At 37.8% G+C, this 14,339-nt stretch overlaps 1 protein-coding gene across 1 annotated transcript in view; it reads left to right on the top strand.

Moving 5' to 3' along the window:
- LOC125005100 (neuropilin and tolloid-like protein 2) overlaps positions 1–14,339 on the top strand; it is a 48,896-nt gene that overhangs the window by 26,600 nt on the left and 7,957 nt on the right. Inside the window, exon 7 of the mRNA XM_047580093.1 lies at positions 13,813–14,041. Coding sequence (XP_047436049.1) covers positions 13,813–14,041 — 229 coding nt within the window. The remainder of the gene's footprint in view (positions 1–13,812; positions 14,042–14,339) is intronic.

Raw genomic sequence — 14,339 nt, 5'->3', positions numbered from 1 at the left:
CATACTCTGTACCACGCTCATCCTGTGACTCCCTCCTTTGCAACTTTTATCACTTCAGAACAGCTCCTCATTGTTCTCCATTTTGTCTCTCAGAGTCGCTATGTTTCCTTTTTGCCCTGTCCTAGTCAGCTGATTGCTACTTTCTCAACATCTATCAACCCTACGCAAGTAAACTTAAACAGGGTTGATGCTCTTGACCCTCCCATTATCTAGGACCTCATTCTTTATTTGATCATATGAATGTTAATTATATTAATATTCCCGCTTCTAAATACAACCTAGAAAATCTCAACTGATTATCACACGTCTAGACAAATATCAAAAAATAATTCTAACACATTTCAAGTCATGCAAGCCCAATGGTACAAAAGTACTGAACAGCCAGAGGTTAAAAACAAAAGGTTTAATTACCCAAAACTGAAAAATAATGTACATTTCAGAATTATACAAAAAGGCCTTTTTCAGGGAACATGAAGTGGGTTAACAATTTAAAGCAGGTCTGCAGCAATGAAGGTTGACTCAGCCTTGAAAGCTGGTGCTACTAATTCCTACAGGTGTTCCAACTTTTCTGGATTACTTACAACCCCATCTGTCTGCATAAAAGCAATGTTGGAACACACTGTGGTACCAGACCCTCATGAGCATCAGGTGAACAGTATTGTTCTTCAGAAAGTAGTGTGTTGCTACAAAAATGGTGAGAAAAGGCAATTAACAATGGAAGAGAGACAGACCATCATAACACTTAAAAATGGAGGTCTTTCCTACAGGGAAATTGCAAAGAAAGTCAAGTGTCAGTGAGTACAGTTTTCTTCGCCATGAAAAGGCACTCAGACACTGGAAGTAAACTCTGACAGGAAGCGGTCTGACAGACTCGAAGCCACAACTGAGTCAGAGGACAATTTTATAGGCAGCTCACAGGACAACAGCTTCAAGCACAGCTTAATAGTAGTATGGAAGAAACAAGTTATTCTCAAGGCATGGCGTAGCACAGGGGGGATTTTCATTCCCAAAAAGAGGGACTCAATAGAGATAAGTCAGTACTAGTCTTTACAATGGCAGTGGAGGTGATTATCAGTAGGGATGGCTCTATACAACTTTTTCGCATCCAATACCGATACTGCAGCCTTGAGGATCAGCTGATACTGATCCGATACCAATCCGTTTGTTTTTGTCACTCTAAAAGTTGTTAATAATACGTGGATGTAATTTGCTTGATACTGACATCTAAAAACATCACAGTACAACAGCTATTCTGGTCCCAAAAAGAAAGAAGGAAAATATGTGAACACAGCTGAAATTATGCTGTGACTTAATTAAAACTTAAAGCATAGCTTTTAACAGCATTTGTAAACACTGCCCTAGCTGCACCATTCTAATGTCTGAAATAAAATAAAAGTGCAATTTGGTGCAAATGTTTAAATTCAATTAAATAATCTCAGTGTATAAACAGAAAAGTCACATTATACCTCAATGACATTGCAAAGCTGCAATAAATAACTTTATGAATTAACATAAAATAATAGCATGTCCACTAGAATAATGTGGGTAGAAGTTACACATGGCTTCTTAAGACACACTATCAAAACAAAAAAATGACTATAGGCTATACACCTAATATGCTGCACCAAAAGAAAAAACAACCTCTTGAGACACTTGTTTTGCAAACGTTGCACTCAGCTGTTTGACTTTTCTCCTCCGTTAGTGACAAAGTTATGGCTGGATGATTAATCGAATTTTGATCGCGATTTCGATTTTGGCTCACGATCATAAAAACACTGTCATCAAAGAAAAACAATGTGCTGCGTGGCATGTTTACAAGTTCCACCGCGAATGCACCTCTGTCGTGTAGAGCTGCAGCAAGCATGTGACATGTGTGGATTAATTATGGAACGAGCGATTGACAACATGGCAGAAAGCCAGCCTGAGCCTTTAGTTGGAAAGAAAGGTAGGACGACTTTGGTCATTTGGAGACATTTTGGATTCAAATTGTCAGATGTGGAGCAGAAGGAGATTGTTTGCAAAGCTTGTTGCGCCGTCGTGTCTGCACCCCAAAGCAACACGACAAATTTAACCATTTAAAGTTCTGCCATATTATATTGTAAGTATTGAAAGAGCAAAAGACCCAAAAAAAGTGTGTCAACTTCAGCCACTGCAACAATTCAAATCAATGCAATTCAGTTTTATTTATATAGTGCCAATAACAATACAAATCGTCTCAAGACACTTCACAAAAACCAGCCTGCAACCTCCAGAGCAAGCCTGAGAGTGACGGTGGCAAGGAAAAACTCCCTTTTAACAGGAAGAAACCTTGAGCAGAACCCAGCTCATATGGAGCTCATCTGCTAAAGGCCAGCCGGGTAGACACAGAGAAGACAGAGAGAAAAGAAGAGCAGGAGAAACAGGATAAACAAACTTCTGTCATAGATACATACATCAAGCTGAAGAAAACATGTAGGGTCTAGTAATATAACACATAACTGATGATCTGTGAAACAGTTTGTGAGTATAACAGGAATTTTGGGCAGGTTGGTGAATTGTTCATCTAGGTAGGAGTGGACAACTGGAGAAGGCCATGACAACTGGGGCAGATGTAGTTTATGGAGCTCCACAGGTCTGATACACAGTACTCCAGACCATGAAGACTGGGCTGGTTGATGAGGCCACAGCAGCAGATGTGGCCTCAATTGAGGACACGGTTTACAATGCCACTCCATATCCCACCAGCTCCCAGCTAGAGATAATGGAGGCTGTGACATTTATGCTATAAAAAGTTATATTTAAAGTTGGGTTTCGGTGGTTCAATAAATACTTTTGTTTTTTTCGTGTTTATTAATCGTGATTTCAATATCAATCAAAATAATCGTGATTATTATTTTTTTCATAATGGTCCTGCCCTATAATTTCACACGGCAGACATAACTACAGCTTCTGCAGGCTTCTGTTCACGTGACAAAAACAAACGCACATGGCAACCATGGGATAGCTCAACAACAGTGTTACAGCACAAAGTGAAGTTGAGGATATATGACATAGTTTGGGCTTATGGATTTGATCAGACGGGTTCTAATAAATAATTCCTCTGTCAAAGGTTGAGAAGATTTTAAAGATGATTAATTCATCAATCAGGAGATGGCTTGGTGTCCCACACTGCTTAAGTGGCGCAGCCTTGTATGGGAAAGGCATACTGGAGCTCCCAGTAACTACTCTAACAGAGGAGTATTAAGTGTGCTAAGGCTTGACTGGAGATGACTATTACTCAGTGGAAAGATCCAGTAGTTAGGTGTACAGCCCCAACAGTTAAAAGTGGATGAACTGGGAGAGTGTAGAGAAAAGGAAGTTGAAGTGGAGAAGAGTGGAGAAGCTGTGGAGCATGGAGGCTAGTAGGATTAGATTTATGATAGGGGCTATATATGATGTGCTGCCATCTCACCAGAACCTAAACCAGTGGTTAGGGGAGGATGCTGTCTGCCCACTGTGTTCCTGTTTATGTATACTTTCTGACAGGTTGCAGGGTTAGTCTCTCCCCAGGGTGATATACCTGGCGTCACAACCAAGTTCTGAAAGGCTTAGCAGCTGCAATTGATTTTTCGTCAGGTTGAGCAAATTCCTCATCTGTTGAAAGGAGAACAGACATATGTTTGTTTGGGAGGGAGAAAAGGCCAGACCGGCGTGGATCAGGCATAGCGCCAAATGAGGGTGGGCTGAGCCTGGGAGTTGAGGTCCGACTGACTGTCAGTCAACTGACTGTCCCAGCACAGATAGTGAACACTTGACAGAGACCAGACCTGCTGTTGTGGATAGAAATGGATAAAGTAGTGTACACTGTAAAAAAAAAAAAATCGTAAAAAAACGGTAAATTTCTGGAAGCAGGGGCGCCATAAAAATGCAGTAAAACAACAATTTTGCCATATTTTTAGGTTGTTTTAACGTTTAATTAGAAACATTTTCACAGTTTAAAACAATTAAATCACCTAGAAATATGGTAAATAAATGTTGTATTGCGAACAGCAATGCTTAAATTTACAGAAACGTGCTGTTATTAATCGGTTTTAATGACATTATTTTATGGGAAGAGATTGTATAATAATTTATATTTGATGTAATACAACAGTATATGACACAAAATAATGTGATTAATCTTTCAAAACACGTCAAAAAACTGTTGCAAAACTAGATATTTGGTTAGATTGCAAGAATTTACTGTTAATTTTAGAAAACATCAAATGGATATTTAATTGTTTTACGTTGTTTTTAATGTTTAATTACAAACATTTTACATTTTAAAATAATGAAATTACCCATAAAGACGGCAAGTTAACATTGTAATATGAATAATAATGCTTAAAGTTACAGAAATGTGCTCTTATTAGTTGTTTTAATGGCATTATTTTATTTAAAAAGGCAGTAGGCTATATTAGATTAGATGTAATATAACAGTATACAACAATAATTTGATCTTTTCAAAACATGAGAACATGAGAAAAAATGAGACCAAGCTGAACGAGAACAGCTACAATTTCCCATTCTCCATATTTTTATTCAACTGTAGCCGGTAGCCATTATTACAGCAATATTCAAAGATCTATTCAATTAAAATGAATGGTTCTGAAACAAAACCAAAACAAAATTCAACTGAACTGGCAATGAAAGAAAAAAGTTTAAAAAACAGAAAAAGAAAAAAAACATAGTTGAGGTACCAATTTACATACAAGTCACCATACATCCACAACACTGATTAGAAACTTGGTGAAATGTCACTGGAAATGAATCCATACACTATACTAGGGATCGGCAACCCTCAACTCTCAAAGAGCCATTTGGAAAGAAAACACTGGGAGCCACAAAACCCTTTTGACATCTGAAATGAAGATAACACTGCATATATCGTTTTCACCTCTATGCTAGGCCCATAGTGTGTTGCATTTATGAAATGAAATAACTGCTACAGAGAAAACGAAATTGCATTATGCATACATAACAGGGATTTATCCATGGTTGGCTTACCTGGGGTCGAAAAGTTCAATAAATAGCGGGCTGGACCTGCCAGCGGGTGTCGTACGTCGACAGTTGTGGCGTATATTTTGTGCAACAAAAAATTAAACACATTTTATTTTAATGTTAAAAGATCACCATCAATTAAAATTTAAAATTATATTTAAAAAACTGATACACTAAAATAAAAATACATTTAAATTAAATACTCGACAGCAACTAGTAAATGAGCTGCAATGCACTGTGGGAGTTCAGTGTTTTTGGTTGATGTTACAACCATGAGTGTGGTGTGGCATTCAGTGTCATTCAGTTGTTGTATAACTCTCGCTCGTTCACTGATGAGTGACTAGTTGCCGCTATTCTGAGGCAGTTAGTTAGCGTGAATAAGTGAACGGCTTTGATCAGCATCCTTGCTCCACACCGCTCGCTGCAGAGAGAGCTGCAACAGAGGAACGAAAGAGCCGCATGCGGTTCCAGAGCTGTGGGTTGCCGACCCCTGCTCTATACAGTTGACGACATATACAGTTGTGTCCATACTTGAACTACTTGTTAATCGTTGTGAAGTTGCAGTTTCTGAGCTGTAACCACCTGAAGAGAAGACAGAAAACATTAGCGGTTATTAAATAATAACCGCAAATAATAATAGTTTTGTTGAATTTTACAGTTTATTCCATTACATAACAGACAAATATTTGTAAAATTACGATACATTTGTGAACATATTTAAACAATAAATATCTGTATTTCTAATGTTTTTTTTTGTAAAAGAACAGAAATATCATGTTTTCACACGTATTTTCACAGTTACAGTGATTTCACTTTATTTTACATTTGACACGTAAAATCTCAGTCTTTTTTTATATACATAAATAATCTGTAAAAAAAAAATAAACAGTAAAATTCAGTTATATTACTTGTTTTTTTACAGTGTACTTTGTGGAGCTTACCGTCCCTTGGGAAGACAGAGTTGAGGAGGTTAATGAGCGCAAGAGAGCTATAGTCCCCTCCAAAAGTATTGGAACAGCAAGGCAAATCTCCTTGTTTTTGTTGTTCACTGAAGACATTTGGGTTTAAGATCAAAAGATGAGTATGATGAGACAAGAGTTCAGAATGTCAGCTTTTATTTCCTGGAATTTAAATCTTGATGTGTTAAACAACTGGAGCCCACCCATTTGAGCAAAACTATTGGAACATGTGACTGACAGGTGTTTCTTTTTGACCAGGTGTTGCATTTAAGGTTGATTGTTCAAACATTAAATAGCTCTGCATGACTAGTCAAATCTTTGGCCTGGATTGAAACCTATAAAGTACGCATTTCTTGTTAAAGAGTATAAACCAACATGAAGACCAGAGAGCTGTCTATGGGAGAAAAGCAAGCCATGTTCAACATGAGAAAAAAAGGAAAATCAGAGCCATTGGACAAACATTGGGCATAGCAAGCACAACGATTTGGAATGTCCTTAATAAGAAAGAAACTACTGGTGCACTGAGCCACAGATGTCGGCCAAGGAAAACAACAGTAGTTGACAGAAATATTGTGAGAGCTGTAACGAAAAACCCCAACACATCAGTAAGTGACATCACCAACAACCTCCACAGTGCAGGGGTGAAGGTATCACAATCCACTGTTCGAAGAAGACTCCAAGAGCAGAAATATAGAGGCCATACCAAAAGATGCAAACCACTCATCAGTAGTAAGAATCAGAAGGCCAGATTGAAATTTGCAAAGAAGCAGAGATGAGCCACAAAAGTTCTGGAACACAATCTTATCGACTGATTAGACCAAGATTAATCTCCATCAAAGTGATGGACAGGCAAAAGTGTGGAGAAAGAAAGGAACTGCTTATGATCCAAAGCATACAAGCTCATCTGTTAAGCATGGTGGAAGTAATGTCAGGGCTTAGGCGTGCATGGCCGCTTCTGGAACAGGCTCATTAATATTTATTGATGATGTAACTGATGATGGTAAGTGTACAGAAACATTTTGCCTGCCAATTTATGGAGAAATGCATCCAAACTAATCGGGAGGAATTGTATCATGGAGCAGGACAATGATCCAAAGCACACTGCTAATAAAACAAAGGACTTCATCAGGGGAAAAAAGGGGAAGGTTTTAGACTGGGCAATGTAAGAGTGGTATTGTTCCCTACTGTTGTTTCTACACAAACTGCATTAGTTGAAGTACTGCACATGCGCAGTTGTTGTACTTAACGAGTAGAAACTGCCTTGTACTTAGTGAGTTACGGAAAGTGTTTAATAAAATTCCCTGTGAATAAGGGTAATACTCAACCGTCCACTGTGTAGTTTAGAGAGGACAGAACAAACTGAAACATGGTGGCAGCGGTCCGGCTGACGAACGAGATCACAGACAGACCATGGAAGTTGCTGCCTCGTACTGTTTTGCGAGAGTCTGAAGATCTTGCCGCAGTTGGTGGGTTTTCTCCACCCTTGGGTTCTTGGTGTACTGTAGTTGGGTCTGATAGACTTTGCCTCCTCCACACTCCTCTACACCCTGAAAGTGACAGTGATGGTAGTCAAGGTCTGTGGTGGCTATGTGCACTGTTCCACTGGTGGACTCATTCATTCAGTTTTTTTTTTTTATGTATGTTTTTAGTATGTCACTTAATGGAGTGAGGTGAGCAGGAGAAGAAACATGGCAGTAGTTCTGAAAGGGAAAAAAATTGCCATCTTGCTGCAATTTTATTTATAAATATAGCTGCGTGCAGCAATGTGGGGTTCCAAGCACGTCGACCATCGGCCATAAGCCTTGACGAGAAGTTTCAAGTGAATCGGCGAAGGATTGGCAGAATTACGAGTTGTCTTCCTGGTTGGCTCGGTCTAAAGATAGTCTGTGCCAATTTTCGTCAGAATCAGACAAAATTTGCAACCCGTGAAAGTTTTTAAAGGTTTTTGATAAAATCCAATATGGCAGTCAAATTCTCGCAATTCCGTGAAAAGTTTTGCCAGATCCTGAAGGGGGACATTCCATAGTATCAGCAGACATGAAAATTTACTCTTAAATCCTAACACGTCAAGAGAAAAGAGCAAAAATGCAATTGTTAATTGTAGCGCCCCCTAGAGGCCGAATGACACATGATTATTGGGCATTTCGGAGGGAGCCTCGAAGCGTCTAACCAAGTTTGCTCTTCGGAAGTCAAAGCGTGGCCGAGATACGAGCAAACTTCCTGTTTGGCGGTTTTGCGGCTGATGGTGATGGGCTAACATCAAAAGTTGCCATGAACTATCAATGGGGCACCCCACAGTACCTGTGGATGTCATAAAGTCATTTCAAATATAAAGTCATCAAGAAATATGAGCAAAAACAATGTTTTGTAATTACAGCACCCCCTAGAGGCCAAGCGACACCAAATTCATGGTGTTCTCTTGAGACCCATATTGCCAAATGTGATGTCAATATGTCACATCGTTGCCCAGATATGAGCTCACATCGAAAATGGCGCCTTCGCCGCTGAGAATCAGACAAAATTTGCGACCCGTAAAGGTTTTTGACAAAATCCGAAATGGTGGAAAATCTGTCATGACGCATTATGACGTCATAGGGTAGGCTGAAAAATTACGTGCTGCAATAATAACACTAACAAAAACAATGGGATTTCTGCAGCTTCGCTGCTTGGACCCACAACAGTAACAGTAAACAGTAAACAGATGGGATAGCCATTTTAAAGCTTTTCCAGAGGAATAGATATACTTGTGACAACACCATCAGCTTCTGTATGCAAATGTATCATCTATCATTGTTGTACTGAAATCTGTGACCCATCATATCCTGTGAAGTGCTGTAACCATCTCACTCTATTAGTTTCCTTTCAGCCAGTTAAAAAAAACAAAAAACGTGTTCTTCCCCAGATGATACTGTCAGTTACCTCATAAGTATAGCTTATTGTATTGCATTTGTGATATTGCGCTAACTGAAACATTACATATGCATCTCTTGGTACCTTGCAAATAAATATGCATATTAAAGTCCAAGGAGATTAAGTTCACATGACCGTTAACCACAAACTACAACAGGCTAAAGAACAGTTATAGTGCAAGTCTAGTTTTTCAGCGACGTTGTGCACTGTGAGCATTAGGTGCCACCCAGCTCAAAAAAAAAAAAAAAAAAAAAAAAAGATTACCTGCAAAACTTCCAAGGTGTACCTCATCTGCTTTGGGTATTCAATATTAAAGGCATACAAAAACACAAATAGGTATGGCAAGAAACCTGTGTAGTACAATATCCCATTCCAACACAACACCTGTTCTCACGCAGCATATTTAGCTTCACCGTGATGATGGCAGTAGAGGCATCTTGCACCTTACTGGTGCTAAAGTATCATTGTCCTGAGGAAAAAAGAACAGATAAATTATTAAGAGCTTACAAAAACAAAGACAGAGAGCTTCATAAGGGCTATCAGCAGTTGAAATGTTAAAAGGCTGATAGACTGGGCAATATATGATATAAACTGAGAGCCAAGTAAAACTGGTGAAGAAATAGTAGCATAGGTGAAGTAATTCGTTGAGAAGATATTTAGTAGTTTAGAAGTAGAACTTGTGAAAAGGAGGGTGATTTACAAGCAAGTTAATGTAAACAGTGTATGATATATTTAATGTGAAGAGTGACAAAAGGGCTAAAATGTCTTTTTCCTGCAGTTACTTACCAAGCATTTCAGGAAAAACTTTGTTGCATAGTCGCAGAGGAAAATGGGCAGGCCTCTCGTCTGATGTCTGATGGAACAAGAAATGCAAATTTAATTTTTGTGTGATGAACAACCTTATGTTCAAACATGGTGTTAGTTATGAACAAACACAGTAGTCAACTAAACACCACTCGGGTTCAGATCAGTTCCTCCTAATCACGCCCCTCCAGGTCACGCTGTCATTGCTCACATGAGCGTTGAAGTCCCCCCGAAGGACGATGGAGTCCCCAGTTGGGACGCTATCCAGCACCCGACCTAAGGTCTCCAAAAAGGGCAGGTAAGGGCAACTAAAAAAGCCTCCCTTGGAATTCTAGTATTCCTCTGGCTGCAATAACGCTGTGGTCACTTATGTCATAAGGAAATACACTTACAGAGGTATACTTATGAGGATTATTAGTAATGAACAAATCAACTAAAGTAGATTTTAGTAGTTTTTTTAGTAGAATACTTTGGATTAGGACGAGTGGGGGAATTCAATAACTTTAAAATTCAGTTACAATAAATTTTAAATTCATCAGAGGCTGGTGACTGCCAGTCCCAGTTCAGATCACCACCAAGGGCTAACTGGTGGTCAGGTAGTTTAGAGAGAATATTGGATAAGGAGGACAAGGTTTCTTCGACTGCAGACGAAGGTCTGTAGCACCCAACAACAGTAATATAATCACCACTACGTTTTATGCGATCAGCATGACTTGTTACTATAGAATATTACAATACTACTTTATTACTATATATATTACCATACTTAGTCGAAATGACAGTATCATTAATAGATTTGTCAACCAGCTCTCAGAAATTACAATGATATCAGATCTTAGAATCAGCAGTGGTTTGAATATAGTCTAAATCAGGACAAGGGTTGAACTGATACCATTAACACACAACCATGCACCGAGTTTTAAACATTTTGGTTGAGGACCAATTCAAATTGGCATCTGTGCAATGAATTGAGTCTTTTTAACTTTGAATGCAGACGAAGTATCGAAATATGTTTTCTTTTGCAATAAAGAAATTTGTGCATTTTTCTGGTCAGCCAGTATAGGTTTTATTTTTAATTGATAAAGCAGAATAATGATTTATGCACTTATGGTGTAACATTGCTAATAGGCTATTATGATAGGCTCATGTAGGTAGTGCTTGCTAACCTGCTGTGGTCATGCTGCTCTGTCCTGTGGAGGAGTGGAGCGGAAGTTGTTGTTAGGGGCTAATTCTCCAGCAGACTGATTCAGCTCAGCTCCCATAATGAACATTACAGAAATTCTTTTGTACCTCTATCCAGCTGTATAACAGCTTATCTTTTTGTAGAATTTTATTGAAGCAGTTAAATTAGTTTGAAGACGTCTCTCCACAAGTAGCTTCTTCAGTTCTGAGAGACTGGTGGGAAGTTGAGGTCTAAATAGGAAAACTTCAGCCCACCAGTGGAGTCCAGTTGCCTTTTTTTCAACTTTTTTTGGATTGTAAAACAGCAGATGCATGTAGCCACAAATAACATGATATATGTGATATACTATATGCATACTACATGCAATTACCCATGCACATTCTCAACCCATACATACATATAAAATTATATTTTATGTATATGTAAACATTTGTGTGTGATTCACACATTCATTTCATACACAGAGCTGTTTGGCCACAGTCATTTCACTGTTACAACATGTGTTATATGAGGCTAAAGAAGAGACAATTTCGATTTAGCAGGACCACTGAGTTTGGTGACCAGATATCAACAGAGCAGAAGAAACAGACCAGCTATTTAACCGCTGACTTCTTACAGGTGTTTGTTCTAAATATGCTGAAAAGTTTTGTTATATGATTACAGCTGATTTAACTTCTTCCTACAATTTAAAAACATTTCTTTTTAGTGACTTACAGTGAATTTTAAAATGAGAGCCCGTGCAGCCATTTAAGCCATTTAGTCACTTAGACTTTTAGAACCTCTAGATGCTAGTATAAGTCGCACACTCTGTTGAAAGCTTTTCTCCCAGAAAACATTCAAGAATGCCACAAGATAACTACAAGTCTAAATTGTAAAACAGGTAAGTGTTAAATTGAGAGGAGCTAGCTTCAATTCCAACGTCATGGTATTCTTCATGCTATCATGGCTTATTGGCTTCTTATTATGGCTCAAAGTAAGGACACCACCTCAACACTTGAGGTGTTAAATACAGGATCAGAGTTTAGAGTAAGAAATTTGGAGTTAGTATTTAAACAGTAACACCTAGAGGTTTGATTTAGTGACACTTCCTTTTTACGCTCGGTTTTGACAACAACTATTTATCGACTGAGAGTTAATTATAATGGATTAACTCTACCCAGAGTATAATTAACTCTACTAGTGTATGTCTAGTTTAACACCAAGAATTCAACTCTTCTCAATTTGCTGTGTACATTCATGATTCAGCTCCACTTGTCATACAACACTTTCACTAACTCAAATATCACTATTACTTATTACTACGTACACTTGTAACAACTACTAACTACTACTGTAACAATTGTTACCTCATTACTTGAATGACTGAGGACAAATTGGTGTATTTCAGTCACATTTCAAATAGTCTTATCAAACAAAGCTAGTAAAATACCACTGAAACAGTTGTTGTGTCACCTGTTTTTTAACAAGCATCTTGGTGGAAAACTTCAAAGCTTTTGCTTTTTTTTAGTTTTTAAGGACCACACACGACTAGTTTTCTATTTTGGAAAAAAAGGAACAGGTTCAGCTCATTTTCCTTCTGGGAATATCAATCAATGTTCCTTCATGGAGTCAGCAAAGAAGATGTTCTAGCAGTGGTTGGAAAGTTCAAGAACAAGAAGTCTAGTGATATAAATTTTATTGATATGTCGTTCATAAATGAAATAATTCAGTGTATCCTCAAACCATTTACCTATGTATGTAACCAGTCCTTTTCAATGGGTGTATTCCTGGATAATATGAAAACAGCTTAAGTAATTCTGATTCATAAAAATGGTGATAAACATAAGTTTACTAACTACAGACCTCTGTCGATTGCTTCTGCAATCTTTGTAGATTTATAGATAGACTTGATAGTTTTATTGAGAAATATGAGATATTAAGTGACAGTCAGTACGGATTTAGGACTAATCAATCAACTTCTCTAGCAATGATTGATTTTGTTGACAACATGGCAACAGCAATAAATCAGAAAGAATACACTATAAGGGTTTTTATTGATTTATGCAAAGCCTTTAATATGATTGATCATTCATTACTTCTGTAATTTATAACATTATGGCACATTATGGTATTCGGGGTATTGCACACAACTGGCTAAGAAATTATTTAAATAAAGAGGTTCAATACGTGAATATTTATAATAGTAAACCTAGTTGTAAAATAATAACCTGTGGGAGTCCACGAGGGTCAGTATTGGGGCCAAAGTTATTTATACTTTATTTTAATGACATTGTCACAGTTTCAGATAAATTACATTGGGTGATGTTTGCGGATGATACTAACATATTTTGCACAGGGGATGACCTGCAGGAACTAATATATGATGTGTTTCAGTTCTCCGTGTGAAATTATGGAATGGACCATGTGATAAACTGAAGTTCTGTTGTTCTATGTCAACATTCAAAAAAAACCCTGAAATGTAAGATGATTGAACTCTATCTCCTCTCCTTATAATCTTCCAGGTGACTTAACTTGGATGTTGTAGCAATTGGTTTTGTTTGTTTGGTTAACTATACTATACTATAAGCCTTGTGCTTCTGCCTACATCCTTTTTTGGTCAATGATTAAGATGTTATGATGTGTATTAAATCATGAAAAGTGAAACTAATGACCAAAATAGAGAAAGAAATTAAATGAAATATTTAACAATTTTGAATTATTTATCAGTGCATATTTTTCTGTCTTTTATATTGATGCAAGTCAATCACTCATATGGTTCTACTCTTATTTAATTATATTCTGGTTTTAATAGGTGTAATTTTAAGTGTCCTAGCATTGTACTGTAATGCACACTTTTCAAGCTTTTTTCCACATAAAAAACACATTTGCCGATCACAGTTTGGCGGCTGTGAGGTGAAGTCAAGAATCACTGTGAATTTCATCTGAGTTCACATGGATTGACATTGTGCTTATTTTCAGATCTACCTGCGCTTCATGGACTACCAGATGGAACACTCCAATGAGTGCAAGAAGAACTTTGTGGCAGTGTACGATGGCAGCAGTGCCATTGAGAACCTCAAGGCCAAGTTCTGTAGCACTGTGGCCAATGACGTGATGCTGGATAACGGTGTGGGAGTCGTGCGAATGTGGGCTGATGAAAAGAGCCGACTCAGTCGGTTTCGCATGCTCTTCACCTCATTTATTGACCGTGAGTAGCAATCTTCTTAATAACATAATTCCGTCTGGATAGCATTTTTTCCAAACTTGTTCCACTGTTTCTGATAAATTGTATTACCCATGGTGATGTTTTTTTAATCCATTCTGTCACACAGTTGAAGCTATCACAGAAAATCTGAATCAGAATTACTTTATTGATCCCAGGTGGAAATTACTTTTAGTTATACTTGATCCTACTCACTATGTACCACTGTTTAGAAAAAAGAGCAATGTAGGCAACAAGAATATTTAAGAATAAGCTTTATAATAACATTGAATATGGGTTATTG

The sequence above is a fragment of the Mugil cephalus genome, chromosome 3 (assembly GCF_022458985.1).
Source record: "Mugil cephalus isolate CIBA_MC_2020 chromosome 3, CIBA_Mcephalus_1.1, whole genome shotgun sequence".
In the NCBI taxonomy this organism is placed as follows: Eukaryota; Metazoa; Chordata; class Actinopteri; order Mugiliformes; family Mugilidae; genus Mugil; species Mugil cephalus.
Note: the sequence above shows the minus strand (reverse complement) of the source record. Positions and strands in the feature narration are given on the sequence as shown.